The 21,266-nt window shown below is 31.4% G+C and overlaps 1 protein-coding gene across 2 annotated transcripts in view; it reads left to right on the forward strand.

Annotated features, from left to right (window-relative positions):
- Nucleotides 1-21,266, forward strand: part of LOC111001954 (serine proteinase stubble) — an 85,580-nt gene that overhangs the window by 59,427 nt on the left and 4,887 nt on the right. For both annotated transcript variants that reach the window (XM_022272035.2, XM_022272036.2), the window contains exons 4-6: nt 18,554-18,718; nt 18,982-19,359; nt 19,823-20,074. In XM_022272035.2, coding sequence (XP_022127727.2) covers nt 18,554-18,718; nt 18,982-19,359; nt 19,823-20,074 — 795 coding nt within the window. The remainder of the gene's footprint in view (nt 1-18,553; nt 18,719-18,981; nt 19,360-19,822; nt 20,075-21,266) is intronic.

The raw sequence follows: 21,266 nt of genomic DNA on the forward strand, positions 1-21,266 counted from the left end.
AATAGGTAAAATTTCGCATCGAATGGTGGTAGTTTCATGTCGATACGATCAGTGGTTTAGGCGTGATTGAGCCTCAAACGAAGACCATTTTCATTATATATATATAGATGACAATATTTCCAGAGTAGTTGTCGCCCGGGAACTGCGAGAGACGCCAACCCTCTGTGTTAATAATGTGCCTTTTAAGAAACGGGAGATTTCGACACTCTCCTGCTGCTTACCCACTCGTTCACATGTCTGCCTGGTTGCGTGCCTGATAGGCTAGTATGTAGGGGTCTCACAAAAAAAAATCTTCGTTTGTTGAAGAAATATTACATGCTGATAATATTTCTTCAAAAGAAATCTTATTAACCTATAGTAATGGCCATAATGTTTCCCTAAATGTTTCCGAAGCTCATTAGTTAAACACAATGCGTTTAAGCCTTGGGGGAGAATTTAATCTTACAAATCAAGAAATATGTAGATATTTTGTCTCCTTTACTCTTGGTCTCCTTAATAAGGGAGAGATTAAGTGAGAATAAAAATAATTCAAATTTCTGGAATAATAGCTATATAACCTACTTATATATTTATTTATTTGAATACATTTTTTTATAGATTTTTTCTTGCTTTGCTTTCAAAAAACTTTCTAATAAGTTATTATATACATTATTTTATGTTCGCAGAGTGAGTTATAGTAGTGATATTGTGTATATTATGAAATATATAAAAATATAAAATAAAATAAGCTTATTATGGAACAAAAGATTCAGGTATCACTTATTCCACGTCATTAAATTTGAATCTGTAGGCGTAGAGATGCCTAGTGAGTAGGGACTCATCGGCACAGAAGACAGAGGGTGTAGGCCGAGAGAAAAGGCCGGCTTCAAAAGCTCTCCATAGTCTTTTTAAAAAGCATATCATCAAACAACACTTTTTTTAAAACAAGTATTGCAAATTAATTAGAAGTTAATTAATAATATATATTTTAGTATATATATTTATTATCTGCATTATTATATTGGCTTAGTAAGGATAATGTATTTCTATAAATAAATAAATATATTGAACAAGTGGTTTACAGGTCTTAACCTTGAGCTTGTATGTTCGAATCACGGTTGTACACCAATGGCGTTTTTTTCTATGTGCGCATATAACACTTGCTCATACTGTGAAGGCTAAATTGTGAGGAGTTCAATTCTCAAAGTTAAAAATCAACCACATGTTGGCGCAGACGGATAAATAAATAAAAAAATAAAAAAAATGCAATTTGTGGCTAAGATTGTAGTAGTGTATTATTAATATAAGCTATTTCGTAAACTCGAAGGCTTTTCATGTACCAAGGCCATTGTAAACACGAAGCTTAGTTGCAAATAAAGCTGTTTGCAAAGTCGATGTTTTTAGGTCAAGTCTGACAACGCCAATGTTGATGTTCGAGGTGAAAATGTCCATCTTTTGCACGGAAATTGAAACTGGGGAAACGAAAATACAGCGAGTTCGGGGTCATAAGAATTCAATTCACTTTTCAATTGGGTAATGTTCTTTAGAAATAGTATGATAACTTAGACTGTTTTTAGTCAAAGTATATTATATATGATTGATATTGAAATACAGAGTCTACTAAAATCAAACAATTGATTTTTATTTGATGCAAAAAGACTTTAATATATTTTAGTTTTTATAAGATTTACGTTACGTTATTTAATTAAACAATTTTGAATACATATTTAATTAGAATTTTTAATATATACAAGTACATTTGTAGTTGGAAGTGTTACACACTTTAAAGTAACATACCTGCGTCAGTATTCCCAGCTCTTCCATACTAAAGTTAAATCCATAGCAATCTTGATTAAAAAAAACATTTCAAAAGTTATTCAGTATTATAAATTAAATGTGTTAAAAACGCCGCGGGTCCAAATTAGAAGATTAATTATTCGGATATTAATCACAGTCAGAAGTTTATTCATATTTCAATGTGTCAAAGAAATTTGGAAACTTTTCCGTTTCGCGTATTCACTTAGGACTTAATTAGTTTTAGATTATCATTCTGGGCGTCTTTATCCAATCTTTATCAAACTTCCATCAGCTTGAAAAGTCAACAGTAATACTTATGTCCAAATGGACAAATTACTGTTTTTTTTAGAAAATGATATGGATTAAAGGCTTCATTTTGGCGAAGACTTTAATACTTCAAGAGCGTACAATTTTTGAAAGGTCCAGCATCGCATTTGCTAGGTCTTTGGCATCGAGTATCCATGTGCGGGTATCACTTAAGATCAGGAAAGCTAAAAGGTCCGTTTGCTCCTATTCTATAAAAAAAAATATTATGCTAATACCCTACAATAAATATAATATATAGACACTGATTACAATTTGTAGGGTTTGATGATACGAATTGTCTACTGTCTTATGTAAAAATGTAGTATTCACATATATTTAAGACATATGTAAATTCTAAAACTTAGAACATAACTTATAGAAATGCCATGAAAAGGTTGCCCATTATTAGCTTTTGCAAATATTTGTTTAATAAGCTTTTACAGTACTATTATTATAAATCCAAATCAATTAATACGGAGTAATCTCATCGGCAATTAACTGTAATATAACGATTAATATTAATAAGTCAAACATAGTTTATTTATAATCTCATTAAGTGTACCACGTATTAATAATAACTGGACAGCATCCGATGTGGTTTTAACTGTTATATGCTATTATTAATTTGCGGTTAATATTTACTGGGTTTAATAATGAAGGAAATAAAATTTATATACGAGATTTTATTTATTTATATATATTTCAGTACAGATATGGCAAAAATGATATGTCCTGCTTTTTACTGCCATAATAAAATTTTGTTTTATATATTCAGTAAAACGGTTTCCTTAAATAAACTTGTTTGAAAATTAATTGGTTGGTTGGAAAAAATTGTGTTTTCCAAGTGGCTGGCAGTGTATGTACCATTGGTACTATTGGAATTTCTATGGTTTAAGACCCATTTTGAGTTTTAACGCCACTGGATTATGAGTTGTTTTTATCAAAAATGTCATTAAATTTTAGTCCAACGCGGGTATCTATTGCGATCGAAATTCAAGAGTAGGCTTTTTTTCATTATATTTAATAAATATAATGAAAAAAATAATTTAAAAAGCAATAAATGTGCAGTAATTTACAATATTACGGGTTGCATTGTCCATGTAACGGTGACAATTAACATGACATCTGTCAGCTGTCAATCGCAGCCTGACATTTCATATTCGAACTGAATTTCATATCTGCAATATACATCTTTATATGGGTGATAAAATTAAAAACTTTCTGCAATAAACAATAACTTTTGAGCACGACTCAGTTTTATCGGTGGAGTTACCAACTGGGGTTATTAAAAACTTAACGACAGCTTCTACACGAAGTTGAGTTTCTATTTTATTTCACTTTATAACTATTAAACATTATAAAAGCCCCATAAGTATTGAGACACACATTTCCGAAAAATAAAAAGTACTTTAATAAGAATTATGTTTATGTTAGTATATTTAATGTCATTTTATAACCTCAAATTCTTCTATTTGTCCATCTTAGCTACTATTTTAAATCTTTCTCCGCTGTTTCTTTTATTTCATCTCACAGCTATGATTTTGTTTTTTAAGTTGTCTTTTGTTTTCTGTCCGCCATTTCCTTGGCAATAGAATCTTTAAACTATCCAAGTGTAATAATAATCTATACTAAAGCTATGTTTCAATAGTCAAATTATTAACTTTATAGTTTATACTTACGTGTACGAAGTTACATGTATGGATCGAACTCTGTATTTTGTGATGCCAATTAAAACCGCCCTACAATTAGAAAATCAATCATAAATGTGTGTTTTTAATTTTTATTTATTAGCAAATAAAAAATAATGATACTATGAGACTATATAGGTCCTGATAAGTGACCTTCTATATTCAAATCTGCCTTTGCGTGGTAGGCATAATAATAAAAAATACCTAACAAAAAAAATAAAATCAAAATGAAAGCAATGCTTCTACTGAACATAATATATGCCTAACAGCACAACCGGCATGTTTAATTAGTATGACATGGTGCTTGTACTCTTATTGTTTATGTCTATGGCCGCTAAATCAATACAAGTTTCATTTACATATTTCATTACTCGGCGATGCATTTATCATCCTTTATTGCGTCCAATTATAGCGCTAATTTCATGAATAGAATTTTTCAATAAAAATATCCATAAAAACTCAAACGCAAGAATGTTGTATTTTAATAGACATTATATTGATAATTTCGTAATCCTCCACACATAAATTATTCACAACATAAAACGAAGGATGGAATAAGGAAAACTTAAAAAAAAATATTAATTTCGTAATACATATAGCTGTGCTATGTGTTGGTGTGAAACTGAGGGTGTTTCTGAGGTTGTACTCTTGATGCAGGTGATGTAGCGTTTTGGGTATTACAAGCTTTTTGTATGGTATTGATGTAAGGAACCTGAAAGCACGATTACGAGTCTAGAAGCGGAGGAACGAAAAGGAAGTTATATATATGACTACTCGTATTTTAAGTCTTAATAATATATATTTGGGCTTTCAAGCTTTTAAAAGTGTTATACATTTCTACTTCATTATAGATTTTTTAAACATAATATCACATTTTTACCAGCGAAAAAACAAAATCGTTCCTATCGTCTCTTTACGCCAAATTGTATTTATGATGAAAAGAGATATGAGATAAACCTTAACTTGATTTAATTTTATGAAATATTTATAAATTTATCGCTTTTTGATACGTTATAAAACATAAGTATTTATTTAGGCACATATTTTTCAATCATGCATGTCGACAAGTTTATTGATAATATACCTAGTGAAATAATAAATTGTATTATTACCAAATCTTTTCAGTGGAAAGTTCCAATCAAAGTTTTTTAACACTATTTTTAAATCGAAATGTGCAAGTGACTCTGTTGAGGTGTTTCCTTCCACATACATCCCGTATCCATAATCAATTGTAAATTTCCATGCTATACGTATTAAACAAAAATATATAAAAAATATTTAAAGCCTCCTTAATAACTAAAAATACGTCGAGTATGTAAATAACGTTCTAACCGAGAGGCCGTAACTTTTCATTTATTCCCAAACAAACTCTGAATTACAGCCAACAAAACTTCGGTATTTTAACGGGTTCCAACTTCCTTGTAATGGTTTCTCTAGCAAAAACAAATGTAATTCATTAAAGTATCACATACATAGAGAAGTGTTGACCTACTGGTTCATGCAACTCATCATCACTGAGGTCGTGTGTTCGATTACATAAATATTAAAATTGACGGCATATCTTATTACTTATTATATCTCAGGCACACGGGGCTAAACAACTACTACTACTACAGTTACATAAATCTGAGGTCCAGGCCTAAAAAGGTTGTAGCGCCGCTGATTTATTTATTCATATCACATGCATTTGTTTAATTTCACTAAAATGTCTTATTATATTGGAGTTATGGAGATTTTTTTAAAATTTAATGGTCTAGTACGAGAAATTGATACCTTATCTGAAGCCCGTATTTAAAAAAAATACGTTTATCATGGAACATCAGATCATCAAGGTATCGATAATTCCACGTCATTTAATTTGAACCTGTAGATCCCTACTCATCGGAAAAGAAGACAGAGGGTGTAGGCCGAGAGAAAAAGCCGGCGTAAAAAATTCTCGGTACTCTTAAAAAAGGAAATCATCAAACAATACTACAATATTTAAAACAAGTATATCAAACTTAAACGCTAAGTTTGTTGAGATTATAACTGGAGATACGTAGATACGGGCCTAATTACCGTGAGGCGACCAGTGTAGGGTATAGGGAAACGTGACACAACTAGAATACTTTCTCAGATTAACAAAGTTAAATCAAGCCAACTGTCTCGTAATTTCCCATTAAACTTATTGATATAATTTAATTTATGAATGCCTTAAGCGAAGCTTGTACTAACGGAGATGACGATCTTTACAAATGGCTAATAACTTGAAACCACCACGTCACCCACGCGCTTGGCTGTGTGATTTTAGAAACGTGAACATTTTAAAATTTTATATGTTCCTATATGTTATATGTTCTGTGAGTGATTAAGATGCATAAATACGTTTATACATATACACCCAAACCCAATAACCTATCTCAACCATCGGATTGTAATAGCCATCTTTCGATATACCTTTGTATGAAAAATGACAGTTCAATTGTGCCAATATCCTATCTTAAAATTTTAACTTACACCATTTTTAAAGTAATAAAAAAGCTATTATTTACTTTTGTGATTATGAAATATGAGTGTAAATAGCGAAGAGATTGCATTCTATCCGTCGCTAAAAATGGATTGTCTTCGTAGGGTTTGGTTATTGAAATGCAGATAGGAGATCGATCGACTATTACGGTTTGATCTCAGATTGTTTTAAATCTGAGATTATGCATACATTATTGTTTTCGGGCGTTAGTTTATCATTCACCGGTCAGGCTATTGTCTTTAGATCATATCGCCGTGTCTTACTTTTTTTTAAATTGGAGCCTTGTCAATATTTTTGTGACCAGCCAGCATTAAACCTTACGTTAGTCTGTAAGTTTATCGAAGGAGGTTAAATTACACATCGTCGTTTACACAGATATATATAAAACAATTGATTTCTACGAAAGATAATTTGCAGACAATAATTCTCAGTATAAAGGCAAATGCACTCGACGTTTTCACTTTCGTTCGTCTTGTACAGTTAGCGTTCTGTTAACCGAACGCGGTTAACGCTTAACGATCGTGTTAATGTAAAACGACAGTTTTCATTTCGCTAAATATTACTCATTTTTAATTATATTTATTAAAAAAATCTTAAAATATTTTAAATTTGTAATTTAATCCGACGATATTTTATTTTCTCTTTAGATTTTACAAAAATACCTAAGATGTGAAGTCATAGTAATTATAATATGTTTTTTTATATAAATGACAAACGGGCATATGGGCCGTCTACGTACATATGTACATTATTGCAAAACATATAAGTTTAGTCCGCTGTTGCATCATAAGGTATACATACATACACAACGCATAAGACAAAATGGCCATACGATCATGGAAGGAAAAGAGTTTTTTTTTCGTACCTATATAAATGTCTTGTATAGTTAGTAAAGCCTGACTCTGATGCTAGCTACAACTTCAGAACGTTGTAAAGAAATTAAGACAGTCCAATGTCGCTACTAAAATACATTTCCATATTGTACTTTCTTATTCATACAATTAACTCGCTACAGCTAGTGAGATATTTCTGCCCTGGAACTAGTTAAAGCACGCTCGTCAACAACTAATCCATAGAGCTGCTGCCAGACTGGCGACAAAAAGGCAATAAATTGCTTTCCCAATTGAAGATTGTATTTGGGTGGCTTTCATTGTTATCCTACGCACAGCTGGTATCGGCCAATTGCTTTCTTTGACACCAACATTGATTTGTAGAGGCCTATTGTGCCTTATCACGGCGTCTTGAAAGAATTACTTTGCTTAAATGTCTCAACAATACGATAGAGGAAAACAGTACGAAAAGCTAAATTATCTAGCGTTATGTACTACAATTGAATTATAATAGTTTATTTCGATGGCACATGTTAATTTAATGCTATATTTCTAAATAAAATCAGTTAAATTAATTCTTTATACTTCCTATTCTGTCAAATTGTGTATGGAGATAATGATTTAATTAGAATCATAAATTTTAGGAATTATACATTTTAATTAATATATCGACTAATTTAACTTACATAGATATGTTTATTTAGTTATAAGTTCTAAAACATTCTTTCTTAAAAGGCAAAGAAAATATGACGTTACAAATTGTACACATACGAGTATATAGAACATAGAAGTTACATATAACAGACAGTAAATTGTCATTATAATCAACTAAAGTAAAGCATAAAATTGCATAAATGCTTCAGTGATTTAGTCACGTGATTAACCTACAAATCGTTGGCAATCAATTTGCTAATCACCCACACTATTTATCATAACATAATAGGACAAGCACAATTTGCCGCAAGCTGTGTTAACATCTAAATAACCCATGAAGTAGGTAACGACTGACATGGTCTAGGTGAGGAGTATACCCAGGCGGGACTGAAAACTATAAACAAAATACCATTTCCAAGCCACACTTTTAAAAAAACAGACGATTGTAGGTAAGGTACAGCATATCAAATATGACTTTGAAGGGCACACATTTTAAGTGATACCGCCGCCCATAGACAATCTCACTGCTAGGCCCCTTAGTCGAATTGTTTGTGAAATAGTCAGTGGCTGTGTAGTGTGCTATTACAGTAAGGAGTAGGTTTTATATATACTTTTATTACTAGTTTACGTATGAAAAGCCTTAAGGTTTACGGGTCGGACGGTTGTTACATTTTTATCATTTAATCAGCTTAACGAGTCCCAGTTTCAGTGAACTGGTTGTGATTAATATGAGTTAATTTACTGTGCGTGATTATCGAATATATGGGTAATAATAATTACACGTACTCGATTTTCTGTTACTGTTATTCTGTGGGCTTAAATGAGGTTTCATTTATTTAATTGCATTATTAGTCAAATAAAGACATGGCCATAAAGACTATGTTTAAAAATAATTTAAAATTTGAATTTGCAATGTATTATTGAGAATACTGTGGGTCATTTTGGTGCCAATGTAACAGATCACAGTTTATTTATAGTGATAAGAATGATAGTGTTTGCTGTGTTAGTGAATTATATTATTGAATATTAGTGTTAAATTATAACAAAAATGTCTTGACTACTCTGAGATATACTTTTTATTAAACATATGTCTAATGCAATAAAAAAGACACATAAATATCTGCCTCATGCCTCATGTGACCTCATCTTAGAGATGAGAGACATATAGCTGAACCGACAAACGTACTTTATAAAGCATGTGATTCTCATGGGTCGTAGGTTCAATTCCCTGTTCTGCACCAATCGACTCTCTTTCCATATGCGCTTTTAACATTCGCTGGAACGGTGATGGAAAATATCGTTTTGAAACCGACTCAAAAAGTTGATAGCGTGTGTCAGGCACAGGAGGCTGATCACTTACATGCCTATAAGATTGACAAATAATAATCCTGAAACAGAAATTTGAGGTCCAAACCTAAGTGGTTGGTTTTAATAATAAAAGAATGGGTTAAGTCCTTATCACTAAAGGGAATGGAGTGATTCATAGAAATTATCAAGCTATTGGTGGTTATTTACTGAAGTGAGTCACTACAAATATATAATTTTTTCGGGTAATGAACTTTACTTGCATTCGGGTTAGTTACCAATTCGTTGTTAAAAAAATCGTTTGCGTGCTAAAAGTCGCATTGTTATTCGCACATTATATCATTAGTGATGTGAATGAACTTATGAGTTCATCATTTGTCATTAGAAAAACATTGTATCATCATTCATTTAACCATGGTTAAGTTAACGGTGTCTAGTTAAGTATGTGGTTAGCCGCATAGACTGGATTTGATTATAAATTAAAATACGGAAGGGAATTTAATAAATAACCTGCAAATACCGGTTAACCGGTTTATTTAATTGTGGATTACGATAATCACTTTGCAGGACTTTTGTCTTAGCTATGATGATAAAAATATTGTTTCAATACTCACTTCTTTGTTTATTTTTTTCCCTCTCCCTGTCATGTATGTTAACTTCTTGGAAAACGTTTATTAATTTATTATAATTCGTTCTCTGTTTGTATGTTTACCACGTCACTGAAGCATTCAAATGAATTAATCCGTGTTTCGAACAATTATATAGTTCATTAAAATATGTATTTATTATTAAATTTCAAAGTAATGTATTGATGCTAAAAACATTTTTTGTTCAGAATTCATTCAATGCATTAATACTTATAGCTTATGTTAGTTGAACAGCCCCAGTTTATATGAAGACCCCCGAAAATTATTGACAATTAACAACTATTTCTTAACATGTCGTCACTCGCTATAGAGCAAAAATCTGTTACAATAATATTTCTTTCCCTCCATTTGCAAGTCATCAAAACTAATTGCGTACAGAAGAATCAACCTTAAACCATATTAGGAAGGCACATTATCCTTTGAATGTATAACTTAATTCGCAAAGCAAAAACGCTTGGATAAAAACTAGGATTAAATTGGCCTATTGAGAAATAATCAATTCTTTATCTATTGAAAGGCAAACCATAGATTATAGATAAACCGTTGCAGCTTCCGGGTTTAATTTTGGCTTAAATGCAAATTTTACACCGACCCCAAAAAAGGTTGTCGGTTATTTGTGTGAATGTGGAATTAATTTGATGGAATTGCCTTTCAGGTGCGCTTTGGTATGTGTTTACAAATAGAGACTAAGAGTCATATACTTAAATATAATAAATAAACTTTAATCAGAAGCTAAATTATCTAGGTTAAATAAGCTTGCTCCCTGCTCCTGGCGTGTGAATTCAAAGTTCGAAGCTCTGGATTAGTCACATACCTATTACGGATACGGCTACAGTATTTTTTTTATATAAAAGAAAGTGAAACGGACAGGATACTGATGTTAAGTGCCACCGCCCATGGACACGCACATTGCCAGAAGGCTCGCAAGTGCGTTGCCGGATTTATTCAAATATTTTATCTAGATTATATCTTTAATTGCTGGTAAGCCAAATTTATTTAAAAAGAAACCGACTAAATTCTTATTTTTCATTTAACAATTCAATATTTACTTTTGTATTTAATTAATCGCATTCAGTGAAAAACTTGAACAATATTTTGAATAAGGTATTTAAATTTCAATCTTGTATAACAAGCCGTACGTGTAATAATTTTTTTGTAAGCTTTAATACTTCAGTTTAATAATCACAGATTAAAAAAGCCATGATGACATCGAGTGTAATGCCGCCCAATCAGTACACAATGCGTAACGGTACTCTGTTTGTTATCAATTATCAAAGAACCGATTTATAAATCAATTAATCTTAGCGGAAGTTTTTGTCGATTGGAACTTAATTAAACACGTTAATTTGGCTGGACCAAAAATAGCTTACTTTATATTTTTAGGTCTTATTAGATATAATATATCTAAATAAAAAATGTATTATATATCTGATATATATAATACATTTTTTATCACTTGCAGGTTAGCCTTTTGCTAAATAAAAAAATAGCTTCACTACTTCTACATAAAACATTTAATTTATAGTCGACAATTATAAAATATAATATTGTATTTTAATTGAACATCTATAGTTTTGTATTGACATACAAAATAATAGTTTTTAAACGAGATTTTTCTTTGATACACTTAATATGAAAAATATTCTTAACAGAATTTCCTTAGACCCAGTATTCAAGCTTACATTCTGTACTGATGCGTTGTTATTTTGTTCACTTATTTCTTATTAGCTCTTTCCCCTAACAGTTGTTTCTGAAAATATTTGATACGTATTCAAATTGTGTTAATTTAGTAGCATCAGTTTGGGACTGAAATTCCTGATTGATTTTCTGCTTATGTGCGCATACAATACTTGCTTGCACGGTAAAGTAAATAATCAATCTTTACCTATTTGCCGTTATACAGAAATCAGACCCAGAAGCGCCTGGTTCTTGTTTATTTAATACTTTTATAATATATCACTCCGACATCACACCCGCGAGCTGCTACAGTATATTGTACAAAATATTGAGAGATTTTTCAAAATTCATTGTGTCTCGAAAAATGTTACTAAAAAACTAATTGAAAAAAACCACCTCGAAAATACCACCGAAAGATAATAATAGATAATATTATATAAAAGTTTAAAAATTTGGTCACTAAATTTAAAAAAAAAAATTTCGACATATTATTTTCTAGAACAGTGAGTTCTCGTAGTATACTTACAGGAATTTCAAATGTTCAGAGCGTCCTTGGTATTTAACGGGATCCGAGTAGCTACTAGTTTTGAATTATTACGTGGTTTGAACTGACCTACATACTGTATAATGAATTTATTTTTCATTCTCCGAGCCGGATCTAACGGAAAACTATTCAAATTTATACGTATAATAATAACGCAATTTAAAATGTTGACTTGATTAAAGAAAAATACTCATATAAAAACTAGACGTCTATACTATATTTAAGAGCATGGGGTTGTAAGATAGTTACAAAGAACTTTTCAGCTACTATATATTATTAACTTACACCAGTAACTTAATAATATCTTTATATTAGCATTTTTGTTTTTAACAATTAAATTTATTTATTTCCTATTTTTACAGTAACTTAAAAACCTAAACCATTTTATAACTAATTATAAATAATGCAATTCTTGTGAATTCAGCCAGTGTGCAACTAAATGTTTCAATGTCTCCTTAAATAAACTATTAAGTTTTCTGTGTTTCGTATCGTAACATTAATATACATAATACACATATTCCATATACGATTACCGGAACACTTGTAAGATAATAAATAAATTAATTACAACGGTTTTAGATACTTAGTTGCATATTATGAAGGTTGAAATTACATGGGAGATTACTCGAAAGTGGAAGTAGGAATTGTGATTATCTCCTACAATAGAATGACTTCCTGTAGTTCAGGAAGTGAGTATTGTTCACATGCTTATGAGATATTATATACGTAACACAGTAATCTTGGCGAAACTAAACGGTCGCATAATCTCAACCACTGTTGGGTTTTCCAAATCTATTATTTTCTAATTTAAAATTAAATCTCGATCGAAATTTTCAACATACTTTTAGGAATTTATTTATTTACACTCCGTTACATTTATACAAAAACAAATAACATAATATTTTATTAACATAACGTATTCACATTTAACGGATCCGTAAAAAAGTGTTTACTTTAAATAAAATAATACATAAAAAATAAAAAAGCACACAGGGACGCAATAAAAATACAATATTTAACGCGGCATTACAAGCGAACTCATAAAAGAACCTTATAAAAACATTACTAAAACCTTTAAAAAAAACAAACTACGGATTCATAAATGGCGATGCAAGAAGCACGAAATACAAGAATTGCAACAGTCTCGATTGAGCAGGATAGTATGTGATAGTAGTAGAGTAGAGTAGTAGAAGAGTTTAAGAGATGTTGGGGAGGTAGCCAATCTTATGGAGTCGGACAGCCTATTCCATATCTTTATGGCGAAGATCCTAAACGAATTTAATGAATTTAATTAATATATCAATGACACAGGCGCTGAAATGGTAACCCACTTACAAGTGTGAACAGTTTTAGAAACCTTTTTCAGTTTTGCGTCTACCAATCCGAAACTGTATTGTATTGGGATCTCTGCGACTCCTAAAACATATGCGATACTTATATTTAAATATTCCAAAGGCAGCCGACTTTCGTAATAAAGTCCGTCCTTCCAGCACGTTACAAATAGTGTTCTTGATTATCAATTTCATACAACAATTTTCAAATTACACTTCCAACATTTATGGAGCATAGCGACCTTACTTAAGTTAATACTTTTGTCTCCATTTTGTAACACATTATTACGCGAACAATTTTGTGTTTACTTTCATTATTCTGCAACAAAGACTTTTTATTTTTACGTAAATAATGGAGCTATTGTTAAGAAATGTTTTTCGTGAAAACAAGTTACATATTTTGAAACTCAAATTTTAGTTTCTTCATTCATATAATTAAATTAAGAAACATATAATATAGCTGAAATATAAATTAATGGATTAAATGAAAAGATAATGGGGTTTTATGGGTGGTATTTATTTGAGTACTCAGCGGAAAAAAATCCCACAATTTCATAATACAGGTATTTTTTAATGCGAAAGGAATGAAACAAGAATTTTTAACTATGCCCATGAATTTTTTTTAGAGAGCGATTTTTTTTATATTTATACCTGAGCCTTTGCGTTTTTGAAGTCGACCAAAAAACTTTCTTGCACAGCCATACATTTTCTTATGTCAGTTGAGCGGCATACATTCTCGTAGCTCAGTTTTAATACTTTTTAGATTTATGAATAAGAAAATAAATCAGCGGTGCTATAGTTTTTGTAGCACTCAGATTTACAACAAGCAAGTAGTGACCAGCCTCCTATGCCTAACATACGCCGTCGAATTTTTGGATCTAAAGCAAGCCGGTTTCTTCACGATCTTTTCCTTCATCGTTCAAGCAAATGTTACATAGAATGAAAATCTATGTTCGCATAGCCAGGGATCGAACCTACAACATCCAGGATGAGAGTCACACTGCACTAGATTTATACACAGTTAATTTACTGTTAGTGATAATTTATTAGACTTCACACGGGAACTTAAGTCGTATAAGGACGTTTAGTTAAAAAATTTGAAAGTTCCGTCCGTTATGGAACCAGTATTTATGTGATATCTTCGAATGTGAGAATTAGGTGATTAACATCGTACTTAATGCTTAGATAAACAGTTGGGATATGTTAATTTAATACGCTAATTACACCATTATATTAATAAAATATAAAGTTTTTAAAAATATATATACCATGATATTTACATTTAGTTTATTTTTGTTAATGTCAGATTATGTTTAATGAAGAAGAAAATAATATATACACTATATCTATATTATTATAAATTTTACCTTATATAAAAAGTTTGTCTAAAATAGTAACCGAATGTACTGGGTTCAAAAGGAAAGAGGAAAAAGCGCAGACCAATAGAGCGATGGACTGTCGGGACTGAAAGGGTAGCTGAAAAAAATGGATGACGATGGCACAAAATAAAATAGGGTGGTAAAAGTTACACGCATTCTCCCGGGTAGAGGCTGCATCTTAAACTAGTAAAATAATTATTTTTATCTATTTTTATTAAATGTATGTCAATAAGATGTGAATGAATAAATGATTAATATTATTATTATATTGGAGTTAACAACTGGATGAAAATCAATCAATGAAAGTTAACTGGTCGTAAGAACGTATTGATTCTATGTCTGGTGGTCCAGACGGTGCGGAGGGTAAGCGAGCCTTTCAAATTGTTATACGCTCCTTAGTTCTGTTTAAAGCACGATTCCTTTTGACTTGGGAATTTCTGAGAACGTAAGGGCGTCTGGGATTTGGAGAATCTTTATTGTTAACAACGAAAGATTGCCATCTGGCATCTGGGCGTTAATATGCCTCTGACCGTTACCTACCCTAGAGAGATAATCACACCAGCTATCTCACATATAATTGTTAAGAAAAATTGAGAACAATGTTCTGTTTCTAAATATTTTAATAAAGTAAAAATAATAAATGATTTATTTTTTGAGGTGTGATACATAATGTTAATCAAGAATTAGTAATTTAGTTTCTGTAAACCAGGTAAAGATTGAAGTTTTAATATAAAAAGTTCCTTGGTTCATTACATACAATAGTTCTACTTCGTATGTATTTAAGAAGGAGAGAGAAGAGAAGACAAAGAAGTGTATACTTTAAGTCAAAGTGGATCTGATTTATAGGAATTATAATTTTTTATATTTGTAAGACCTCCTAGAGAATATCTGAGAATATCATCATATTACAAGCACCTTAACAGCACCTGATAAACCGCACCAGCACGCTCGAAAAATTATACAGACATACAAAGCAATATTCCATATCGTTTCTATGAGGAAGGTATAAGAAAATCGTTAATCTAAAATGTTGACGTAACGAGAACTCATCGGAAGTTCAATCGTGAATTCTCTCAAAGACGTTTTAATTTCGCATCGAACTGCTATCGCGGTGGATAAAGGATTTGAATTTTATATTCATTTGGAATTTCTTTTCAAAATTAAAACGGATCAGTTGGCGAGTAATGAACTTGAAGTTCCTCCTTTATAGAAACTATAACCATGCACTGTTTTTGCTAAAGTACATTTTTGTTTCTCATTAAATATTGTTGATTATAATTTTTTAACCTGACTTGACGCATGCTACATGCTAATGACACCATATAAAAAACTCTATAAAATTAATAATCACAGAGATATTCAAATTTCAGAAGGATAATTTTCTGAAAATGAACCCCTAATTAGGCGTATAATAAATAATAGATAGTTTTCGTTTTAACGATAATAACATTGATTACTTATAAATGCAATTTAGATTTTATTAAGAAAGCAGTCTTGCGTGTTGATCTGATCAATTTTAATGAACAACTGGTTTCTAATCTTTACTCAAGTTTTAAGCGAAATAGCAGAGTACTCTTTATGATATATATATACTTAAGGTACACTGTATGTTTTTAGGGTTGTTACAACGTAGAAAAAATAAATTATTAACCTAACTGATATCTCCGAATCTCAATCCAGGTCGTGTGTCAGGGCACCGCCTTTTTGAGTCAATCAACAAAATACATTTGTAGTCTACAAATGTATTAAACCGTTTTATATATAAGACAATAGTTAAATAGCGAAACGTTCATAAACTCTCAACAAAGATGAACGATAACCATTAACTCAACATATTCTGTACAATTTATTGCTGGTGGAAATAATTTCTTACTGAAAACGGAACTTGACCCGTCCCGTCCCTTGATATATGAACAATAATATGCTATAAAGAACGTGCCTGGAAAGTCAGGAAGACGTTATAGGCTTAGTAAAGGAGAAAATTTAAGAAATATTTTTGCAACCAACGGCTTCGAACGGGATTTTAAAAATTCTGTTTTATTATCACCATATCTACCAAAGGAACTGATTGATAGATTGTCATTTATTTTTGAGTGAAATTATAATCCATTATGAATAAAATTTTAAAAAGTATCCCTAATATATAAAAAGTATTTCAATATTAGAAATGATTGTGTTTATGTGCCATTTCACAAGTATAATAGATATTGGTTTTTTGAGTTAAATATTAGCTGTGGTTTACTCTTTATTTAAATGTTTGTAATAAAAGTACTTGTAACATGCATGTACAATGCTCAGTTTCTGTTGATTTATCGTGTAAAACAGTGAATATACAAATAAAAGTAATTATATGATATGGTAGATACCATATCATTATTTTTATTATTTAGGATTTTAAGAAATCTAATAAACATGTAAAATTCTATACGTGACAAATAGAATTCTAATAAATAATTTTTTCAAAAGCAAATGGTTTTTACCTCACCCACTCCTGTATATATTGATTGTTTGGACATCGCGATAGTACTATTATATATGTATTATTCGAGCAAACATGCCCTATGTGTTCTTTTCCGTTTCCGGTCAATGGTAACCTCATTTGGAATGGATAGGATTACAATGGTTATCATAATTTCATAGAAATATTTATGTTATATATATTAGTGCATCGTAGAATTACTGCTGATGATTATTATATGTAGGTATGTGTCGGCCGCACCGGTGGCATTTTTAAATACGTAGGGGCTTGTCATAGTGTATGTAATGAAAGAGCTATCTAGATTTCCGGCTTCGTACTTACGAATCTTCAAAATAACGTATGGTACTTATTCTGAAATGTAAATGGATTTTTTACGTAGTTATTTTAGCAGTCAAGCCAGATAATTGTTGGCAACAACGAAACTATTCATGTATATTAACATTTAACTGTCAGGTCACAATCATACGACAATGTTCATGTTACATATAAAGCCAATTAGTTTGATTGATCTGAAATCTCCAGATACCTGTCAGCTTAAGACAATACAAACGCAACGGTTTCTTGAAAAGCCTACAAACACAGAAATGTCTCATTGATTGCTCATTGTTTTCTAATACTTATGAGAAAATATCAATTGAGCTTATGCAGGTGGTCGGGACCTGCGAAAATAAAAATCATAATATTCTAAGGAAGTTCATGTAAATACTTTGTTTAATATTTTAGTAGTCATAGAAATTTAACTTCGTTAAAATTATTGAAATGACCAGATTAGCCATTGGTGAAAATGTTACAAGGTTCTTATGAACTATTATTAGTTGCTTTACTTGTCACTTGAAAGTAAATTACGATCTAATATTGAATAATAATCAATATTTAAAAATACAAATAAAAGGGTAAACATATAATTCTGAAGCCAGAAGACTTAAGTATTTTTTCTGCAATCAAACCTAAAGCTATGAGCGAATTTGTTCTGTGGTGTCACGGGGAGTGGCTTCCCATTGAAAGCATCTAATCATCTTCTTCTTAGAGCTACTGTCGGTCTTCTAGCTATAGAATATGGTGAGGTTTTAGTCATCTCACTGTTCTCTAGTGAATCTGCGATTGAAGCGATAAATACGATGTACTTCATCAATCATACTACTAACGACATCTATTATTTTAATTCTTAGGTTTCGCTACGCGCCGCTAGGTGGCACGATTTTAAATATTTTTACTTTGGCTACTCACTCCTAGATGACACCATTTCTATATTCTTTACAAACTATTTGCACTAACTTTATATAATTTAATTAATACAGGCATATAGAGCATAGACGATATATATCACGGAATATTATAATGCCTACAGGAACCCAGGAGTCCTCTTATAGCGATAGTCACATTAATATGTGTAAAATTTGAAACCTTTAATTAATATCGGATTTTTTTCAGGTTATCAAATGACACGCAAGTCATGCACAGCTGGCGGGGCGCGAGGTGCTTGCATGTGGGTGCAAGAGTGCAATCGAGTTGGGGGGAGACATGCAGGTGTATGTGTGGACGGATTTATGTTCGGGTCCTGCTGCAGGCTACCAGACAAACCTATTATTTTAGAAGGTACTGCCTCTCACGATACATTCAAAACTATTAGCGATATAAGTCCTGGGTTCATACTGTGTTAAAGATGCATATAGGGATACATATTTTGTCTGTGATTCGAAGGTGTGACCACAGTAATGGAACTACTTATCTATGGTCGTTAAATTCGCCTTTATTTTTATTTGGTTACAGTTAAAATTATTATTAACATTTTTCTATCAATATAATATAATAAATTACTATACAATTACTACATTACATAAAAGAATATTGACTTCCAGAAACCCAAAACCCAGTAACAATAACGGAGCGGCCGTATACAGCACCACCTACGGATACAACGCAGACAACGCCAAGACCCACAACACAAACACAGCGCCCTTCATTCATGACCAAACCTATAGATGGCGCGCCACACAGCTATAGACCTCCAGACATTAATTTGCCAGTCGGCAACCTAGAATCAATTAGCGAACAAAATAGTGATATAGTTAATAAAATAACATATAACAGTGTAAATAAGTACCAAAATGTAAATAGGCCGAACAATGATGTGGAAGCTAGTCCCCACAATAAAATATCTTCTAGTCTTAGTTTAATACCTGGAGCTCGACCGATGGCAGTGTCTGATCAAAATCTAGACAACAGTATTCCAGCAGGTGAGTTACTATAAGTTCATTTCATTAACGGTAGATGCCAATATTGCAAACGGATTCGGAATTTTAAAATCATTATGTTAGCAATAATAATTAAAATAAGTTTTATTTTCCTCGTCACAATATTGCATTTTACGTGTTTATATGCTGAAAGTATGGACCATCTTAGTGAGAGGCTGGTGCCGTTTACTTTTTACTCTTTATGAATGACTTTAATTACTCAAATATTAAATTTATTCGACAAACTAGAAATAAAACTAAAAGAGCCATTTACTTAAAATCTATTATATATGAGGTTTACATTGATAATTTTTGATAAATACAGATACAGATGTTATTATACATTATGTGTTAGTTAAAATAAGATTGTAAAGAAGACAGCTATGCATTCGTTTAGTTTTAATTCTTCATTTAGACATTTACTATCATGAGTAATAAATATTAATTTCCAATTGAATATTTTCAGTCCACATGTCCAGACCGAACAACGTAAATACAATGCACTGGCAAGCGACCACAGAACCCGGCTTCATAACGAAACCACGGCCTAACTGGGAGAAACCGGGAAAGCCGAAGCCGACCAAGAAATTCACAACCACAACGAGTAAACCTCACAAGAATTACCAGAAACCGAAAGATCCGATGCTGAATATGATCAACAAAACTGAAGATACTACCGCACCATCTATACAGACTACTGCTGCTACTACAAGTGTTGGTTCGTATTACTTTTTATCAATTTCTCATGATACTCCGGTAACCGCATCCTTTAACTCTTAGTCATGAAACAGCGACATCTACAATCTGCGGGTCAATCACAATATACTCCACGAAGTTATTTTTACTAAATCTGTATTCAACTTTTAGATTTTAACTAATGCGGCCTTCAGGGCACTGAGGTCTTTAGGTTGGTCAAAAATCGTGTCCTAAGATCGGAGGAAGAGCATCACTCTCGTTTCTCAAGAACGAATAATAAACTGGCAAAATTACTATTGAGGCTTACTTATTTTTGTTGATTTGGTTATGCAATTCTTGCACTTTACTCTTAATATTCCTTTTTTTTAGTTTTCCCTACTAGGGTTGCCTGGAAGAGATCGTCTGTTGCATGGCTTATATTGTAATATAACGAAGTTTAATTAATACAACGCCATCTGTTTTTTATAAAATGAAATTATTAGTTGCTTGTGCAAATTCCTATTGCGTTAGCTAACCTTTCACACATTAACGTCATCCATTGCTTCTGAGAGCACAACCTGCTATATTATATATTATATATACCTTAGAATAGCGACGACGATACAGATCCCGAAGTTTTTGTTTTCAAGTTCGATGTAGTTCTCTCAATATCCGTAGCGCGAATGTCGCATGGACATGAACTGCACGATGAAAATAACATATAATATATAACATAGCAATAGTTAAAATGCAGTGAAATACTATGATTCACACGCCTCATTACAAAACACATCCCAAATTTTGTTTACATAAAAATATTTACAAAAATGTCCAATACCAAATAATTATTCAGGATATGAGTTAGACATTACATAGAAATTCATGTAAATTAGAGTTTTATACCTTTAATAGTTATCGCATTTACATATTTTATTTCAGTTTATATGTAGGTAGTTTTTTTACCCGAATTGCACAAAAGATAGCTGCGAGCATAATAATATAAATAATAAATGAATTATTCTTATCTCATATAGATATATTTCAGTTATTTATTTTTCGTTAACAACTTCCTAGTAATTTCTTCGGCTATCATTTAAGCTTCTTAAGAGAACAACTCTACATTAATACATAATATTTAAAACACAACTTTTAACAATTTAGATAGGCTAAAAAGGTCACATAAACGGTTCAGAAGCACTTGTCTAGATAAATTTTCGTTTGGAAAATTGGTTTTT

This window comes from Pieris rapae, chromosome 9, assembly GCF_905147795.1.
Source record: "Pieris rapae chromosome 9, ilPieRapa1.1, whole genome shotgun sequence".
Taxonomy (NCBI): domain Eukaryota; kingdom Metazoa; phylum Arthropoda; class Insecta; order Lepidoptera; family Pieridae; genus Pieris; species Pieris rapae.